The 20,562-nt window shown below is 44.5% G+C and overlaps 1 protein-coding gene across 4 annotated transcripts in view; it reads right to left on the bottom strand.

Moving 5' to 3' along the window:
• Fam169b (Protein FAM169B) overlaps nucleotides 1-20,562 on the bottom strand; it is a 77,735-nt gene that overhangs the window by 2,923 nt on the left and 54,250 nt on the right. For all 4 annotated transcript variants that reach the window (XM_076935740.1, XM_076935739.1, XM_076935733.1 and 1 more), the window contains exons 6-8: nucleotides 8,440-8,622; nucleotides 5,027-5,158; nucleotides 183-286 (exon numbers count right to left, since the gene is read on the bottom strand). In XM_076935740.1, the coding sequence (XP_076791855.1) occupies nucleotides 183-286; nucleotides 5,027-5,158; nucleotides 8,440-8,622 (419 nt within the window). The remainder of the gene's footprint in view (nucleotides 1-182; nucleotides 287-5,026; nucleotides 5,159-8,439; nucleotides 8,623-20,562) is intronic.

The following is a 20,562-nucleotide window of genomic DNA, read 5'->3' as shown; positions in this document are numbered from 1 at the left end:
CCCATCCCTCTGTCCCCGAGACTGGAAGGTTTGTAAGCATCAGACAACAGCATGGCCCACTGCTGGGGAGGAGCCTGCAGCCCAGGTATCCAAAGAGCTGGGAGCTGCCAGGTAGTCACTAAAAAAGGCAAGGTGATGCTAAGGAGACAAAAAGGCTGTGGAATGACGCGTCGACACTGTACCTTGTGGCTTTCTCCATGATTAAAGTGCGTGGGTCCATCCTTCTGAGAAGTCTGCCTGGCAGTGTCTGTGTCCTCTTCAGAACATTTAGGGTGCACTGTGCTCCCTAAACAGGAGAACAGAATAAGTGAGCCCCTCCCCAGACATCGATGCTGAGGCTCCACTCCATTCCCCACTTTGATCTTTGCTAAGATGCTCTCCTCTGAGGACAGCTGCGAGGTGTCAGGGGACGTAACGTGGTAGATGGCTCAGTGGTGGGGATGTAGCTTAGCTAGGAGACTGCTCGGCATACACAGTACTCTGGCTTCAGTCCCCAGCATCACGTACGCCATGCGTAGTGGTGCCCGCCTGGAAGCCTGGCTCTTGAGAGGTAGAAGGACCAGAAGTTCAAGGTCATCTATATCATTCGGGTGTTAGCCATATAAGTAGATTTGTAAATGTTTTCCATAACCACATGAATTTAATAAAAATTTGGTTTGGCAAAAATTTGATTCTCAGCACTTAAAACCCCTTCAGTACACTTTATCTCTCTCTAACACAGAGTTTTTACACCATACTGCCCGTGGACTTACTAGTTTATAAATGAATGCAGAGGCCTCACCAGCCTTGTCTGCTTGTTCTCTAATGCCTAAGAAAGTGCCTGCCTGCACCGTAAACTGCTATCAAATGAAATAACAAAAGAACACAGTGGATAGATGGAGTAAATGAATACACTCTCAAGTTCCCACCTTTGCTTATATTTTTGTGTGGCTCGAAATAATTCATGCAAAGAAAAATCAAGTGTTTACTTTCTATCCAACGAATGTCCCATAACGTTTAATACACTAATTGGAAAGACACGTATCTGGGGAACCAGACATTCAGGTAGAACAGTTGAGAGCCTGCTCCATTTCAGGACTGCAGTGCATAACAATGGCCACTAGAGGGAGCCATAAAACCTGCCCAAAACAGCACTCAACAAAAATCTCACAGTAAAACCTTAAGCAGGTTATTTAGGTTCGCCACATTCCCAGGCATACTGGACCACCGTAAAATTGCTGTTGTTGCTGTACTATGTAATGTACAGCTAATTAGAAGAAGCTGCTCACGCCTCGGACTCCAGTTGGCTGGCCCTCTGACTTTAGAAAAGCAGACCTCCCTTCCCATCTCAAAAGATTCACATCTCAATCTGTATCTAGGGGGTTTCTTGTTTGGTTTGGGGTTTTGTTTTGTTTTGTTTTGTTTTGTTTTGTTTTGTTTTGTTTTGTTTTGTTTTAGATGAGCATAAGTAGAAGAAAAGCATTTTTCCTGCGGATGACAAAGTGAACATGATAAATTCGTCTAGAAAATAAAATTGTGAAACTTTGAAGGGAAAAACTTTTTTGATTTTCCACCTACAGCAACATTTTTTTTCTTGCAAAAGAACATTTCCTCGTTGACATATTCAATTTCATCCCCTCCAGTAAAGAGACTTCAGGCATGTGCAGACTGACTAGGAAATCACATCAGAGGGAATTACGATGCTATCAGTCAAGTTTCAAAGGTTTGCCATGTAACTAGGGGGGGGGGGGGGGACGAATTTCCCACAAACTCCTCTCTCAAAGGGTCTAAAAAAAAAAATCTAACAATCTCCATGGTCATTACGAGCCACAGATGTTATCAATAGCCAGGCTATGCAAACTTTAAAAAGACACAACCCACAAAAGAAGCCACTTCACACACATTCTCAAGCATCTGCACGGAGCCCAGTGACTCTCCCTTTGAAACAAGCACATTCATGGCTTCTCCAAACTCAGAAGTCGTGAGGGGCCCTGCTTCCGATTTCATTTCCCTACACACAAAGTGGTAGAGACTCTCTAAAACTGCGGTTCTCAACCAGTCATGGCTCCTTAGGAGGTCGAACATCTATTTTACGGGGGTCTCATATCAGATAGCCTATGTATCATATATTTACATTATGATTCACAAAAGGAGCAAAATTACAGTTACGAAGTAGCAATGAAAATAATTTTATGGTCAGGGGTCACCACAGCGTCGTGAGGAACTGGATTTAAGGGCCACAGCAATGAAGAAGGTTGAGTACCACTGCTCTGGAATAACAGAAATACAGAAGCAAGAATACAGACAATACATTCACAATTAAAAAGGAACTCTAGGGGTCCTTGGCTAACTGAAGATTCAAATGAAGTGACATAGTGAGATGACCGATGTAGAGGACATTCTGGAATGTGTAAGACCTATGAGAAATTCTAGTCAACTCACACTTGCTGATCTCCATGAAGAGAGAAGCTGATTAGAAGCTGACCGTGCCCAGCATCGGTGCAGATTTCTGATTGTGTCCCAGAGCCCCTGCTTACCAGCTGGGAAAACCCCACAGACATCAGTGAGGTGGCTGGCTGATGGCCTACCCACCACAACGTGCTGCCTGGAAGCTCTGATGGTGACACTGGAAACAAGCCAGGATTTAAAGAATGAAAAGACCCTTTAATTTTTTTTTCCTCAAAAACTATGGAATCTGAGTAATCTAATTATAGGCTAATTAGAAGAATGACTCTTCTTCCTGCAAAGGACTTCTGGAACATTCTCTGTGAAGGCCCTCTCATTTGCTATTTGAGAGTAGGAGCTGGTGACTCTCAGAGTGGGTTAGCATCTGATTTCCAGATCAGCTCCCTCTAACCAGACCACACAGACTCCCAACTCTTGAAATAAACCCCAGTGGAATTCTCCAGGAGGAAGCCATCTCCCCAATTAGGCCAAAACAACCTCCTCCTCCTCTCCCAGCTCCTCTGGCCAGGCAATTTTCACATTCCAATATGCATTTGCTTTTTCCACTCCCAGCCAAGGAATGGCTGTGTGTGTCGGAGCACAAAGCTGGACCCTTCATTTGTGAAGCTCTGTTATAAACCTATCTGGATGGCCAGCCCCATGCCCAGGGGCACAGGCAGCCTTCCCTTCCCTCCTAACGCACTGCCACAGGGCAAGTCATTTAGCTGCATCATTAGGATCACAGTTGCAACTCCCCAGTCTCCTTCCCTGGCACTCCTTCACCTCATTAATATCTGTAAGGACCCATTAAGCCTTACAGCCGAAGGGTGCCATCAAGGCAAGGCCTAACGCTATTATCAGCAATAAGGGCTCAGGCACTTGCCTGTCACCACCTGAGTTAAGGCAGTCACCCGAGTAGAAAGGCAGCCTACACCCTGGCCTATACACCCCTAATGAGCCACCGGCTTCTGCAGAAACATCCAGATGAATGTGACGGGTGCCCACATCACGGAAGGGAAGAAAAGCTACTGCTTAAACTTAAGGCAGTGCATTTAACCAGCTGGATGCTATCTCCAAGGACAAGAGGTACCTGCGGCTGGAATGTCCGGGTACCTAAGCTCCAACCAGCCCCTTCCATGGAACCTGTGCAGCTGTGAAAACTTCTGTGGGAGTCAGAAAGCCACCTGTAAATCCTAGAACAAGCATACCTTCATTCCCTCTGGCCAGCTGAAGGTTCTGCTCCCCTGGGGAACCTGCCATTAAAGCCCTACCTTGCTCCCTTGGAAGACCCTTCTATCCAAACCTCACTGACAAGCCAGGACACTGTCTGGAGCCACCCAGATCTGAGAACAGTGCATCTGCAGGGCATGATAGTGTCCTGCCATTAAAACGTTGGCTACAATTGCCCCATGAACTCAAGGTCACTGTGCTGACCTGCACAAGGTCAGGCCAGTCAAAACCAGCAGGGATGACCCAGGCACTGGCAAGGCCCCACCTGTAGCTGAGAAGCTATTGGTAATTAGTGGTGGTGCCTGGGGAAGGATAGTTACTTTTCTTTGGGCTGTGGCTACTTGTAGACTGCCCAGGCTCCAGTGGTTGCCCCCACTACATAAAGATAGCACTAACTGGATGCAATGAGAGAGATTTTTTTTTAAAAAGTTTTAAACAATTTTAAAAAGATGGATGTGAAGTTAGGAAGGATGGAGATAATCATAAGCCATCGTGTACATATATGAAATGCATACAACAAAGAAGAGGAGGAAGAAGAAGAAGAGGAGGAGGAGGAGGAAGAGGAGGGGCTGGAATGAGATGGCTCAGCCAGGAAAGTGCCTGGTGTATAAGCATGAGGTTCTGAGTTTGAATCCTCAGCGCCCATATAAAGGTCATACCCAGTGGATTACTTCTATAACTCCAGCATGGAGGTAGCGGGTAGGGAGGAGATGCCATATCCCTGGAGCTCACTAGCCGGCTATTCTAGCTGATTCAGTACCCGATTCATTGAGACACCTTGTCTCAAAAACAAAGAAATAAAATGGAGAATGACAAAGAAAGACAAGTCAATATCAACCTCCAGCCTCTATATGCACAGATGTGCACACACCTCACAAGCATGCACCGCACACTCACGTACACGCACGATGATTTACACGGCACCATTCAACATTACACACCCTGCACAGGAGAGGGACGGAAGACTGGCTTATGGCAGCAAACCTTAGCCGGCTTGTGAATTCCCAACCAAGTGTACATGTTACTCCCTCAAAATAACATTTGTGCCTGATTCTCAGCCACACAGAGAGGAACAGGAAGAACATTCATAGATGTTTCAGTGATCTATCTAGTCTATTTGGGAAAAGGGAAACCATTAGAGAGCTTCCAGTTCCTAAACTGAGCGACAGCTTTTGGAGCCATGCAAATGAGATGGCCATAAGGGAGAAATACACAAAGAACAACTATCTCAGTCCCTCCTCTGTTCTGCTACATACTCAAGAGCAGTAACAGCTACATGAATCAGACTCAGTGAAGTGAAACTGTCCCCATTTGGGGCAGCTATGGACGCTAGGGTGACTAGACCCCCTGAGCAGATGCCCATCCCACTCACCATCTTGAAGTCTTCGCTCCTGAAGATAAACCTTGAGCCAGATGTTAACACGCTGGCCCCAGGCCCCCGGGGGCTCCACCTCCCACAAGCGCCCTCTCTCTCCTGGACAGGTCAACAGGAACTCCCTGAGGACTGGGAAGGAGAAGCAAACCATGAGTCAGACTCCTGCCCACCCGGCCAGCTCAGCCAGCCAGTTTTCTCTGAGTCCCTGCACCTCATGGACCACCCACTCCTTCTGTGGCTACCCTCCACCTCCTCAAAGCCCTGCCCTGCTGCATCTGAACCCTTCTCACCAACTCCCCGTGGATACAGAATCATCCCTGCTCACCCCACGCTCCCACTTCCATCTGTCCTGCACTGAGTTCCAGGGCTGCAACTATGAAGTACCCATCCCTTGGTGTCCACGGGTACTGAAGAACTCTGAACGCACCAAATCCAAAGATGCTACATTTACATAAAATGCCAGGCTCAGTGTTGGCACAGACACTTTGAGATCCCCCTGCGGGCGCTTTCAGCACATGACGCAACACAGATGCTGCATGGAGAGCAGTTAGACGGGGATGCTTAGGAGAAGGTAGCAATGGAAGGGCCTGTACGTGTTCAGTCCCAGGGTCATTTCTTAAACATTTTCAAGCCATAGTTACTTTGAATTCTGGTTTCAGACTCCTCAGATAGGACAGGCTGACAGTGCCACGGAAAGACAAGCTGATTTCTTGAGACTCTGAAGGCCTAGATTGTCCAAGGCCTCCCCTGACCTTCCTGTGTACCTTTCCAGGGATCCCTAGGGTCTCTACTTACAGGGGTGACTATGACAGCTAGTCTTGGCTGTCAACTTGACTACATCTGGAATTAGCTAAAACACAAATGGCTGGGTACACCTGGGAGGGATTTTTCTTAATTAAATCATTTGAAGTGGGAAAACCCTCTTCTAATCCAGATCTTTATGGTGGGAAGATCCACCTTTAATCTGTACCACACTTTCCGCTGATACCCTACAGAAAAAAAAAAAAAAAAAAAAAAAAAAAACCCACATGGAAGAAGGAAGCTTCCTCTTCTTGCCTGCTTGCTCTCACTGGCAAGTCCATTCCTTCACTGGCATTAGGGCTTATTTCTTCAGAATTCCAGAGTCTACTGAAGACCAAATGAGACATCCAGCTTCATGGACCAAACAACTGCTGAATTATTAGACCTTCAGCTGGTAGACAGCCATTGTTGGACCACCACCTGTAAGCCCTTCTAAATAAATTCCATACATATTTACGTATGATGTATATTTCATTCTTTAAGTTCTATCCCTCTTGAGCGGTGATTCTCAACCTTCCTAATGCCACAACCTTTAAATACGGTTCCTCATGTTGTGGTGACCCCAGCCATAAAATTATTTTTATTGCTACTACATAACTGAAATTTTGTCACTGTTATGAATCATAATGTAAATATCTATGTCTTCTGGTGGTCGCTGGAAACTCCTGTGAAAGGGTCATTCAACCAACAAAGGAGTCACAACCTGTTGGGAGCCAACACCTAGCAGAAAGCGGCTATCATCTTTGCAGCCATCTCGGGCCATATATCCTGACAAGAGACTTGTTTTCAACAGTCTACAACAGCTGAGCACACTCTGATAAACATCTTGTTTTTCTCAGATATGTCTTACTTCGTTGTTTAGTATCCACAGCTGCAAGGCACACGTGGTAAAGTGTCTTCAGCTGCATTCCCCTGCTTGTGCTTATACATACCCAGGATTTTCTTTCAATAAAGGGGACTTGATCAGACACTCTGTCTTGTCTTCATTCTTCTCGTCTCTTGCCCCTCCATCCCCACTCTCTCTCTCTCTTGCTAGACCCCATTGACTGAACCAACAGGCCAGGTCACTTGGTGCCCAAATGTGGGGCAGCACAGACTGGAGCAACGACCCACAGGCTGAGAACCTCTGAGTAGGTCCTTGAAGGTTGGTAGACTATCCACATTTCCTGAATAAGCATTTTCACATGGCAGCAGCCCCAACACCAGAGAAATGGGAAGCCACTTGCAGTCCTGCAGGTAACTGGGAAGCTATCACACAAGCATGCTCTTGGACCACTTGCAGGCTCTAGGCAAAAGCAGTGTGGAAGATTGTCAGTCTAAATACAGCGCTGTCTGACGGGTGGAGCCATGCTGGGAAACGCTGAGTGTAGCACAGCGCGCCCTCCTGGCCTGACCAGCCTAACCTCTCTTCAGAGAAAGCCAGCCCCAATGGTAGAGGTCTTAGATAATTGGGGTTTCGAATCAGAATGTGTGACCCCAGGAGAGTTGAATGCCAACCCTATCAGTTTCAGATAAAAATGGAGAGTCACTTCAAGGCCCTGGCACAGCTCCCTGGACTCTGTGTGTCCCTGAGATATTTATTTCTGATTATATTTGTTCCTCAACTTGGTGAAGTACACCCCAAAACAGCTGTTTAAGTGTGTGGTATGTGGCAATGCATACGGTACATCCGGCCTACAAAGCAGCATTGACTCTCTTGAACATTGGAGAGGGCTGCCGAGATGGCTCGGCTGGAAAAAGCACTTGCCGCACAAGCCTGATGATCTAAGTTCAGCCCCTGAAATGCATGGAAGAGCATTAATTCCTAAAACTTGCCCTGAGCCCCACCTGAGCACCATGGCATGTGTCTGCATGTGTGATGGCTATTCCTGGTTGTCAACTTGACTATATCGGGAAAGAACTAGAATCCAGAATTGGAAGGCTCGCCTGTGATCCTGATCTTGAGGCACAGTGGGTATGAAAAGCTTAGGCTCAGACAAGGTAGTACATGTCTTTAATCCCAGGAGACTAAAGCAAGTCCCAGATCCAGGCATGTTGGTCCACACCTTTAATCTGGACCACACCTTCTGCTGGAGACCTACCTAAGGACATTGGAAGAAGGAAGACTTGCTCTTCTTTGCTTCCTTGCCTTGTGGGGCTGAGCAACTGCTAGATCCTTGGACTTCCGTTCACAGCTGCTGCTGACCATTGTTGGGGAGTTGAACTACAGACTGTAAGTCAACAACAAATTCCCTTACTATATAGAGACTACCCATAAGTTCTGTGACTCTAGAGAACCCTGACTAATACAGCGTGTGAGCATGTTCCCCTTCACACGTACATTCACATACATATACCAGCACACACATATACACACATATAAGCACATACATACATACATACATACATACAGCACCATCTACATTTTTTCAAATGAAATTATTTCTCAAGCTCAGAAAGGTCCCCTTTGCAAATCAAACAGGAAGTCTGTGGTTAGCTGAGGCTGTGGGAAGGAGAAGTCTCAACCTACATCTACCCAAAAGACACTTCTGCTTCAGCATCGACTCAGTCCACAGGTGTTAGCAGTCACCATTACTCAAACGCTCACCGAGGACTCAAGTGAGAGTTACCTTTATACATTGCAGGAGATATCGGACAACTGATACCCAGGGCTTCATCTCCTTGAAAGGTGTCACAGAAGTCCCTCAGCATGGCTGTCCCCAGGCCTTGGCAACGGTTCTTCCTCCTCACAAACACGGTGTCAAAGACAGGCAACAGGTAGCATGCACTGGTACCATCACCACAGAGGCTGCCTGCAGGAAAGCAAGAGATACATGCTGTCTCCCAGGCTGGATGCTGACTCACCCAGACCTCAAGTGTCTAGCCTGGGTCACTGGCACCACCCAGGGGCAGAATTCACTTCAAGAACTAAACAAAAGATGGTGAGATACCGAATCACTCCAAAACACCAGGTCTCTAGTGGACCTGAGTATTCTCTTCAAAGACCCACATAATTAATTGCTCCAAGCACAGAAAATGGGCTGGGTCATGGATGTTCAGCCTGAGAGACTGAGCACCACCAACACACTGTGGACCCAGCCAGACTTCTCCTCTCAGTGAGACCCTTGAAACCAAGGAGGTTTATCTAAACAACATCAAGGTTCTCCCTGAATAGGTGAAGCCGGTCCACAGTGCTGGCAGAGAGACCAATCAGATCCATCACTAGATAATGACTTGTTTCAATTACTTCATCAGAGGCTGATGGTGTCCAGTTCAGGTAAAATGTCTGGCCCTCCAAAACTCATGAACCACACATGCTTCCTGTGAAGCACGAACACAGCTGCATCAGAGCAGGAGACCAGACTTTGCACCCTTTCCATTTCCAGCTTGAATGTGACTATACTGTCACCAATGTTACCATCCACATGACTATCATCTCACCTCTTACTGTCGAGATTCAGAAACATGAGTTAATGTCCCACACCTGGGAATGACTTTCCAATCTTCTCTGGAAAGGAAAGATTCAGGTCCGAGTAGATGGGCTGAATTGCAAGTTATACCATACTAGGCAACATTGTTCATTGGTCATAATGATTCCCTTCCTGTGTCCACACAATTTAGTGTGTGATGTTAAAGCTATTTCCATCAAGAAATGGGGTCTGTTCCCCCATCCAGTCTAGTCTGGTCTGTGACTTACTTTAGCAACAGAACGAAACAGAGGGATAGATGATGTACGGACGGAGCCCAGGTCTCATGGAATCCAGCATGTCTCAAATACTCTCTCAGATACCTACCTCCATCACAAAAGCAAGTGAAGACCAACCTGTTACCCTGAAAGAAATGTGACTCAGAGCCCTGCTAGTCCCAGCCTACCTCTAGCTAGCCCAAGAAGCAGAAGTGTTACCCAGCCCACAGGTCACCATGTTCACATAGAAAACCCATCAAGACTAAAAAACCATCCAGCTAAGCACAGCCCAAAGTGACAAACAAAAGACTCTGTGGTTACATGAAATTATTCTTTTATGCACAATCTATATCCAACAAGGAAACACCATCCAATTAAGGCAGTAATTATAAAAAAAAATATTTGGGATTTCTCCTTCAACATGCTTGAAAAGATATCAGTCTGTTTGGAAATTTACAGCTTCGGTTTCTATGGGACGAGAACAATGTCAACCTAATATGAAATCTTCTGTAACTAAGAAGGTTTAAGTTTAAATAGAGAGGCAACTCCACTAACCATAGAATTAAAGAGAAGAAAATATTTAGGAATCTGCTGTGCAAATGAAGTCCGGGTCTTGAAAATGAAAGTGTCAATCATCGAAGGGAACTAGAGATCCAGATAAATGAGGAGAAGGAACTAGAGATCAGATAAATGAGGAGAAAAATCATGTTGATGAATCAGAGGACTCGAAAGGGAATTCTCCCCCCCCCCCCCCGTAACTCTTCCCACTGTTGTTCTATAAGTTCAAGGCCAGCCCTAGCAAAACTCCAGCATGTTTTTGGTAGCCATTGATAAGCTGATTCTAAATGTTATGTGAAATGCAAAGTTTCCTGGACAAGGAGCATTGCTTGGAAAGAAACAGAGCCTGAAATCTAGCAAAGCCCATTTTATGGCTGTGTCAGGGGACCAGAGTGACACTGCCACAAAGAACTACAGATCAAATGGAGGCAAACGGAGAATGCAGAAACCAGCTCTTTTTAAATTACTTTTCATTTATTTATTCATTACTATCATCATCATCATCTGTGTGAGAGAGAGAGAGGGGGGAGAGAGAGAGAGAACATGTAAGAATGCACACGTGTGATGGTAGATGTGTAAAGCTCAAAGAACAAGTTGTAGGACTCGGAGTTCTCTCCTACCACATGGGTTGGGGCTGGATCTTGAGCTATCAGGCTTGGCAGCAAGTGCTTTTACCCACTGAGCCATCTTGCCGACCCAGAAATCAACTCTTCTCTTTTGATCAACACAGGTTAGTACCAATTATGTGGGGAGAGATTTTTAATTTTTGCCACAAATAACAGTGGGATGATTTGATGCACAAACTGTGCTGCTCACTTGCTGGCAGGCCATTACTGTGGAGGAAGAAGCTCCTATGAAAAGGCAAGCGTTCTGATTACAGTTGCCAGATATTCTGGAAAAGTCCAGTCTGCTGAGGCGATAAAAAGATAGCAGTTGCCAGGTTGGAACAACGTGACTACTCAGGATACAGACTGCCCTATATACTACAGACCATTAAATATTTGTCTGGATACACAGACCGTCCAATACTAAAGGTGAGTCCTCACATACACCATGGCCTCTGGCTTAGCAACAATGTGACCTATGGGCTGACTTGTGTCTCCCAACATTCCAAACCCTTCAGAAGGACTGTATTTAGATAAAATGCTGTTAAAAGGTAGAGTGGGGTTCATATGAGGTTCATATGAGGCTATTAGGCTTTGCCCTTATTCAATATGGCTGCCATCCATATAAGAAGACAAAGAAATATGATCAAGAGAAATGCAGCAGACCTACACAGTGAGAAAATGGCTACATATAACCACAGAGAGACCTCAAGAGAGGACAGACCTGCAACCTAGACGTTGAGCCTCCAGAACTAGGTGAAAATCAATTCCTGTTGCTTATATCTGCGGGTTGAGTCTTTTGTGAAAGTCCAAACAAACTAAGGCATGCATCCATGTTGGTTCATGGACCAGATTCATGCAATATCCTAATCACACTGTGCTGGCTACTTTTTGTCAGTTTGGCAAAAACTAGAGTCACTTGGAAAGAGGGACTCTCAGTTGAGGGACTGCCTGCATTAGGTCAGTCTGTGAGTATGTCCATGGGGTATTCTCTTGATTAATGATTGATGGGGGGGGGGGGGGCACCAGCCCTCTGTGGATGGTGTTACGCTTGGGCAGGAGATCCTGGGTGCTGTAAGAAAACAGGCTGAGCAGACCATGAGAGGCAAGTCAGTAAGCAAAACCACCTTCACTCTTATGCACCACCCAACACCCAACACCCAACACCCAACACCCAACACCCAACACCCAGGCTTCAGTTCCTGCTGCCTTGACTTCCCTAAGTTACCTGGAAGCGTGGCATGAAATAAACCCTCCCTCCCAAAGGTGCTCTTAATCACGTAACTTATCACAGCAATGGAAGAAACCTAGAACACAGCACAAACTGCACAGAAAAACTGCGTTTTGCCTCAGTGTCTTTCTACATGCCTAAAACTGCTCTAAAATACAGTATCCCTGATTTAATGCACTAGAAGCTGAAGGCATGGCCCAGGATGCTAAGCCGTGTGTTGAGTCCACCAAAAAGGAGTGTTACTTTTAAAGTAGACTAGTTGTTTGTTTGTTTGTTTGTTTGTTTAACTGAAATTGGAATCTTTTCTTACATCGTTTACAGAAACAAATTCAAAATGGATCACAGATACAAGGATAAGAGAGAAAATTTTAAAGCTTTTAGCAAGGGGGGAAAAAAAGTCTTTGTAACCTTGACCTGGTAAGGAGTTCACAGATTCAGCAACAAAAGCACCATTAACTGGCAACTCCAACTTCATCAGAACTTTTAAAGATTTTGCTTCAGAAGACTATTAAGAAAAAACAAAAGGCCAAGCATAGGCTGTCAACAGAAATGTTTACAAATCACATTTCACATAAAAAAAAAAAAAAAAAAAAAAAAAAAAAAAAAAAAAAAAAAAAAAAAACCCTTACTGAGAACCAGAATAAAAGGCTCTTACAATTCAATAAAAAGAAAATAAATATTCTCATTAAAATTGCACAAGACTTGAACAAGCCTTTCTTTAAAGAAGACATTCACATGACTATGGATGGAAACCAGCTAACATCACTCATAATTAAAGAAATGGAAGTTAAACCCACAATGAAATGCCACCCTGGGCTAGGACAGCTAGAACCAAAAGGATGGGCCATAGTGAGAGAGGAGGAGGACGTGCGGAAATCGGAACCCCCATGTGTGATTGACAGAAGAGTTCAGCCAGACTTCGAGGCCATTGGCAGTTCCTTTAAACATTAGATATAATCTTGCCAAGTAACCCAGGTATTGTTCTCCTAGGAGCCTACCCAAGAGGAGGAAAAACACTGCCATGCAAACAAGAAAGAGAATGTTTATAGCCACCCATTTCACAGTAGTGAAAGGGAAACAACTCATCAGCCAATAGATTCACAGGCAAAGGAGAGCATATTCGTAAGGCAAAATCATGTGGCAATAAAGAGAAACATAAGCACAGCCATGGTTTGCAGCAGCTCCAAGACACCACGCTAATTGAAAACATGACTGGTAGAGCACCTGGTACATGCTAATTGGCAGGGCAGGAGGCAACTCAGCTATTGCTTAGGGCTGAGAAGGCGACACACGGCAGGCGGACAGTATCCACTGGTAACAGGAGTGTTCTAACACTGGGCTTTGGTGAGAGTTACATAGCCCTCTCTCTAACATTCACCCTTAGTTTAGGCAAATTTTATAAGATATAAATTTATACTGCAATAAAAAATATCCTAAAAGACATAATGAGAGCATGTACAATAAGGTAGGTACAGTTTGCAGCTGTATGTTTTGTCAACGACAACGACAAGTGAGACACTTGATAGATAGCTCCCAACCCCAAATGGCAGATTTTCACAGAGATTAGTTACCCAGATTTGATCATAACACATCTCAAATAATCACCCTGCAGCTCATAAATATGTAAAATGACATGCCCAAGTAAACAGGTACATTTACTGAGTAGTCCTCTGACTTCCACACCCTTATGTGGTGCAGGCCCAAGAGCCCCTCCCCTCCACCCATGCACATGAACATGCATGCATACACGCATAGACAAATATGTGAAAACATTTTCAGAAGTAATTGCAACCCTGATGTGGAAAAAAAAAAAACATGGTGGTTATATGTGTCTCCCAAAAAGCTTAGTGGTTCTAGCTGTGGAGAAGCTACTGGATCATGGGGACTCTGAAATAATTCATGGATTGGCCCACTTACTGATGCACAATAAGACAGCACTAGGAGATGGAACTTGAATGGAGGACGGGGCTCATGGGAAGGGTCCTCTGGAAACATCTGCTTGCCCTCTGGCCCTTCCTAGCCCTCTTTCTCTGTCAAGTGTGTGTAGCACGTGATCACACGATCATTGCAATCTGGCCTCCACTATCCTCCCTACATCCTGACAGTCTGTTTCATCTGAGGCTAAAGCAATGGAGTCAGATGACCACAAAACTGTGAGCCAAAATCAATCTTTCCTCCATTCAAGGCATTTTCACAGTGCTCTGTCACAATGAAAAAAGTGATTAATGTCCCTTTCCCCAGTCCTTAACTCAGGCATGGATCAGTGTTAGCACCAGTCCTGATGTTCATGTCATACACCATAGGCTCCAACATATGACAAGGTTACTCCACATCTCCCAACCCACAACCCTGTCTAATCATCAGGAAATGTGGGACCAGGGATCCATGGGAAGCAGGCCTAGAGCAAGAGTGGGGTTGAGACATATTCAAATCCCAGAAATCTCACCCTGAGATTGGCAGGAGTAGGACCACTCCCTGCCTCCCTCCCTGGGCCTGTGTGTCCTGGCGCACATAGCCCTGTGCTTTTGCCCACCAGAGGAGGACACATAGTTGGGTAGCCAAGGTAAACTCCTCTGCCCTTATACATCATGTCTGGCAGCACCTGGAATTCCTCCTTATGCAAATGAGGTAGCCCTCGTGCCCTGGCCCAGGCCAATGATATATACTTACCCCGATAACACCCACGTACCTCCCAAAGGCTTAAAAAAGCCTTTGTTTCCCCTCAACCCCCTAAAAATAAGCTGTCTCTCTGAAGCTGATCTCACAAGTCTGCTCTCACCACTGGCCAGACCTCTTCCAAAGTCCAGCTGATGAAATACAAGAGGAACCAACGGTCACAGAGTAGAGGAGACTCAGGAGAGCTGACAGGGGTTGCAGATGCTGGGTGTTCTCTTGATCCCAGAAGAGAAAAACAGACACTGATAGAAAAATCAGCCAAGGGTGATTTCTTCAACTTGAACACCATACCATGATGACACAGATACACATATTATGCAGGGCATCTATCCACAAGGCACAGACGACCTTTCTACCTGGCTGTGCAATGCTTCTGTAAACTTCTCAAAATCAACTTCTGGAGAAAAAGAAGCAAAATTACTCTACCAGTGCTTTCTAAAGGATAATCATATCTTCAAAGTTGTCAAGTAAAATCCATGATGTAAAATGATTACCAAGCAATTTTCCTAGAATTCCATTCCAGCCGTGAGCTGAAGAACTAAGATGCCTGCAGTCAACTGGCTCTCTGCTCATCACTGGGACAGAAAGACTAAGAAAATACTGGGAGAAAGCCCAGCAATGATTTCACCCGATGTCTCTAGTTTACAGTATGATCACCAAAAGGAGCAGAAATCATGGAAGATGGAGAAGACTGGGCAACTCAGGAGGTAAGATCACTTGTGGGCACGCAGGAGATACTGAGTTCAAATCCCCGGCAACCATGTTAAAACCCAGGTGTGAACAACTTAGTAAAGACAGGAAGATCACTGGGCCTACAGTCCACCAGCCTACCTCGCAGTTCAGTGAGAGACCCTGTCTTAAGGGAATAAGGTGAAAAGGGAGAGACCAGAATACTTGAAGATGTACACCTGCAGAGACACTTGCATGCGCACACACCAAATTAACGAGACAGAAAGCAAAGACAAAGAAAAAAAGAGTTGTGGTTTTGTCTTTTGTTTTTTGTTGTTTTTTTTTTCTATTTAAAAGATACTAGAGTTAACAAAGAGAGAGAAACAATACATTGAGTGTATTAGGGATTAAAATAGAGAGATTGATGCAGATGCCAGCTCCTTCTGAGTAGTAAGAAGAAAGGGGTCTATCCTGAAAACTACAAGCTGCTCAGAGGCTACAGCGGAATGGATGTTAGCATTGGCACAGTGAAGCCAGCCCTAAGAATGGGAAAAGGCCTGAAGTGAGTGCGAGTCGGCCAACCAGACTTGACAAAAGGCAGACAGATGGGCTCTAAGAAGCCAGGAGAATCTGGTGAGCCTGGTGGCTAGCGTCCACGAGCCTCCCTGGGGAGTGCATGCTTGATACTATTTATTACTCTTTTCCATGTCCTTGCCTCTAATGCAGCCAATGATAACAGACTAAGTTACAAGTTAAAATGGCTTCGGACAAACCTGCTTCCATTTGGGGAAAAAGACCCTAGACAATGCCACAGACAAGGACGTAACCTGGAAAACTGTAGCTGTATATTGGTGGCTCTGGCAGAGTTAACTCTCTGTCGTGATAAGGCTGCCAGCTGGTCATATACAGGTGAAGATTTTAAAAAGAAAAGAACAAGCTAATTGACACCTATCAAGACACCGGCAAGGTCAGAGGCAGTCAACGGCATCAGCTACTGACAATCAAGATCAATACCTAACAGCTCAGGCAGAGGTAGACAGCAGGGGCTTCAACCACCCCTAATGGGTAGGCAGTATATAGATAATGCACAAGCACAGACATAGGTGGGCTAGGGATACAGGCATGGAGTGAGTGAGCCTTCCCTCTGCTTTGCTCAATATAGCCCAGAGAATCAGCCAATCTGAATAAGGAATACCTAAGCCTTTGTACAGTTTCTGCCGTACCCCAATAAAACCCCTACATGGAGTTCAGGGGCTTTTCCTCTTTTGGAAACCCCTCCCATTCTCCAGGATTTCTCTCACTTTTCCTTATTTTCTCACACTTAAAAATTATTGATAATTTTAATAATGTCTGCTTCTACTTTGTATATTCAAACAACTTTAGTCACCACTGGTGTGACAATGATCTTTGACCATGGTGAGTGTCTTAGTATCTTTTATCCTTGGGAAATGTACAAATGAGTCATGAAATATCCTGCTGCTCTTAAAAATCCCGCATGAACATTACTAGAGGTGCCACAGAAATTTAAAAGGTAGGAGAAGATTCCAATAAATCTGAAAATAAATAAAAAGTAAGCATCTCTAAAGACAACACAACCTAACAAAACTGACTCAAGGGAAAGAGAGAGACTAAAATGTCCTACAAGCATTAAAATATTACATCAATAGCTTAAAAAACTCCAACACTTAATGAAAATCACCAGGCTCAGGTGACTTTAGAGATATGTTCTACCAAACTTGCAAAAAACAACTCCCAAGGAACAGAAAAGGAGAGAGCTTTCTCTCAAAGCTATGTGCAATAGAACACTCCAAAGAATTAAAAATGATAGTCAACAACAGGAAAAAATATTGGCTAAATCATTTGAAGATTAAAGTAAAACACACAAATTAATATAAACACCAAAGATTCAACAGTGTAGACAAAGTTAATTTAGGTCACCACAGATGGCTGAATCATATGGGCACCAGATTCTTGTGAAGGAAATGTGTAATCATGTGGGTACATGTAATGAAATGATGAAGACACAGTCCAGCACCACATACAATCAGAAGTCTTCACTCCAACAGCATGGGCAGACCTGAGACAGGGTCTTTGAGAAGAGCAGAGAAAACTCACCAAAGAGGAACCAACATGGAGCCAGTAAGCTGTCTGCAACAATAATGTCCAAACAAAAATGAGGAAAGGGCTTAAAGCAAGGTATGATGGTGGTGGTGGCTCATGCCTTTACTACTCAGCATGGCGGAGGTGGAGGCAGAGGCAGTTTTTCTGATTTTCAGGCCAGTCTGGTCTACAGAAAGAGTTCCAGTACAGCTACCCAGAAAATCCCTGTCAAGAAGAAGAAGAAAGAGGAGGAGGAGGAGGAGGAGGAGGAGGAGGAGGAGGAGGAGGAGGAGGAGGAGGAGGAGGAGGAGGAGGAGAAGGAAGAAGAGGAGGAGGAGGAGGAGGAGGAGGAGGAAAGAGAGAAAGAACAGAAGGGGTGTGTATGTGTGTGTATGAGCATGTGTGTGTGTATATGTGTATGTAAGTACATATGTATGTATTATGTATGCATGTGTGACTTCTCAGAATGTGTGTATGAGAATTCACAGGTAGACCACTAACCAGGAAAGCCAGGAATGGGCATTCAACATTATCTGAAGGCAGATAATGCAGACATCAGGATACTCCTGAACCTGATCTAAAACACAAATGGCTAAGCAGGCTGGTTTTTGCTAATTGTTAGCAGTCTTTTAGTTACAACCATGCTATTGGGTCTCTCCTGGGGCCACTCTACAAGATTAAGACAGAAGCCTTGGAGCCCAGGGCAGTTAAGCACCTATTAAGATGGCAGCCAAAACTCTAAATGCTCCTGAATTCCACTAATACAATTTTAATTAAATTGTTTTGTTTTCATAGGAGATGTTTACAGTGTATTCTCTAGAACAGGGGTCAACAAAATGTCTCTGTAAGGATGACATAAAAAAAAATACTTTAGCCTTTGAGATTCAGCTTTTAGTTGCAACTTCTGGACTCTGAGGTTACAGTACAAAAGCAATCATATGTGTGCCTGTGTACCAATAAAACTTTATTCAAAAATAATGATGGCCACAATGGTCCAGAAGATGGCACAAGGGACTCCTGCTTCACAGGGCCGCCGCCGTGCAGGAGGTGACTGTGGCCCTGAATGTCTTTAGAAGGTTGAAGCAAAAAGCCTCAGCCACAAAGCGGGCTGAGGTGAGGTGATCCTAATGGCCGCCTAGGTTGTCCAAGTTCCTCACCATCCCATTTAATATTTGTAATTGACACTCCTGTTTCCACGGCCTTTACTCTCACTGGGCATTTAGAAATCAGGAAGTTCTCTGTAGATTTCTGCACATGTGGATAATACAAGTTCTTTCTTAAATTGATCTACGCCCCACTCCACAGCACAGTCAGTACTTTCTTCCCTTAAATGCTAACGGCCTTGTGGTTTGAGAGTAAAAGTTAAAGTAAAACCCACTAATTTTTATTGTTTAGGGGAAATTCCCGCATAAAGGAAGTTGTAAAGTGACTAAAGCGCCACTATTTTGTAAGAAAACCAATCACAGAACCACCAAACCAACCAAGAAATGCAAACCGGCCCAGTGGCAAACTGCTTCCAGTGAGACGTCCACCAGAAAATGTCCTATTCATTCTAAACGACAGCACTCGTTTGTTTGAAAGCTGAACAGGCTCCTTAGGCATAAGGAGGTACAATCTACAATACACAAGTTGACTGACACAAATCTCAGAGGCGTGATACTGAGCAGCAGAACCTAGTCTCGGAAAAGCTAAACGACGCAGAGTTCTACTTCCGTGATCTTAAAATGACAAAACTGTGAATCTCAAAAACCACAGTGATGGGAAAGGAACCAGTGGTTGCCAGGACATGGGTGACAGAATAGAGGTGGGCTGACTCAGGGGTGATCCTGTGAGGTGCAGGCAGCTGAGGGAATTAGGATACTTCATTCTTACTGTACAAGGATTAGAATGGGCAATACTATAAAGCCCTGAGTTGTTTCTATTCATCTTTCAAATTATATTTAAAGACTTGTGTGTGCAAGAGAAAGATGATAGACGATAGATAGATAGATAGATAGATAGATAGATAGATAGATAGGATACATAGACAGACAGACAGACAACAGACAGACAGACAGACAGAGATGGACGACTAAAAAGATACTCAATGTACCTAGCCTCCCAAATAGCACAATGCAGAACCCTGCAGGGAGTCACCTGGTGCCCTCAAAGCAGCCATGCTTTATTGGTACAACAGCTTGTTGCTTCTGCCCAGTGTGGTGGAAGAGTAATGTAATGAGCCATACATCACTACATCCAGAAGAAGACCAAAATTCAGATGATAGTTTCCACTGAATATATATGGTCACAGCATCATAGAGTCAAAATATTCAAAGCAAATTGCCATCATGTTGGGGGTGGTCTGCACAGTCTTCAGTAGCTAGAGCCTGGCTGGCCCCTGGTTCTCTCCAGAGTGAATTTGCATGTTTTCTTATGCTCCTGCAGTAGAAGAACTTTCAGGGGGACCTAAGTTAAACTAAGAGGAAACAGGAAGTCAAGTCCATAGACTGCTGGGGTGGGAATGTCAGGTGCTAGCTCTTGTAATTCTTTATCTAAATCAGATAGATAGATAGATAGATAGATAGATAGATAGATAGATAGATAGATAATCTCCAACATACAGTCAAGGTGTCAAAACTCCAAAACAAGGAGACAACATTAAAAGTTCTTCAGGAAAAATGTCAACTTACCTACAAAGGATGAAACACCCGGATAACACCAGGTCTCTTAACAACAATACTAAAGGCCAGGGAAAGAAGGAATGCTGTATTTCAAGAACTGAAAGTAAATAACTGCCAACCAACACTGCTAAAGCCAGCAAAGCAATCTTTAAAAGTGGAAGGGAAAAATCTAGGCATACTAAGACGAGCCCACACCAAGGAAGTTCATGGCCACCCAACAACACTGTAGAAGACATGGAAAAAGAGTGTCATCATCACAAGGACACAGGAAAGAATAAACTTCATGAGGCAAACAAAAAAGAGCTGGGAAAGAGTCCACCACAGCCAACCCAGCAAACCAGTAAGACTAACAGGGAAGAGAGAAAAAACAAACAGTTATCTAAACACCACTATTAATAACTTTCAATGTAAATGACCTCGAGTCAACAAGAAAGAGACACAGATTGCTGGGTAGATTAAAAAACAAGATCCAACCATCTGTTGTCTCCAAGAAACACAACTCACTGGTAAAAATATCCATAGACAGAGTCAAGGAATGGAAAACAATCTATCAAGTGAGCAGAAACCGA

The sequence above is a fragment of the Arvicanthis niloticus genome, chromosome 1 (genome assembly GCF_011762505.2).
Source record: "Arvicanthis niloticus isolate mArvNil1 chromosome 1, mArvNil1.pat.X, whole genome shotgun sequence".
NCBI classification, from domain to species: Eukaryota; Metazoa; Chordata; class Mammalia; order Rodentia; family Muridae; genus Arvicanthis; species Arvicanthis niloticus.
Note: the sequence above shows the minus strand (reverse complement) of the source record. Positions and strands in the feature narration are given on the sequence as shown.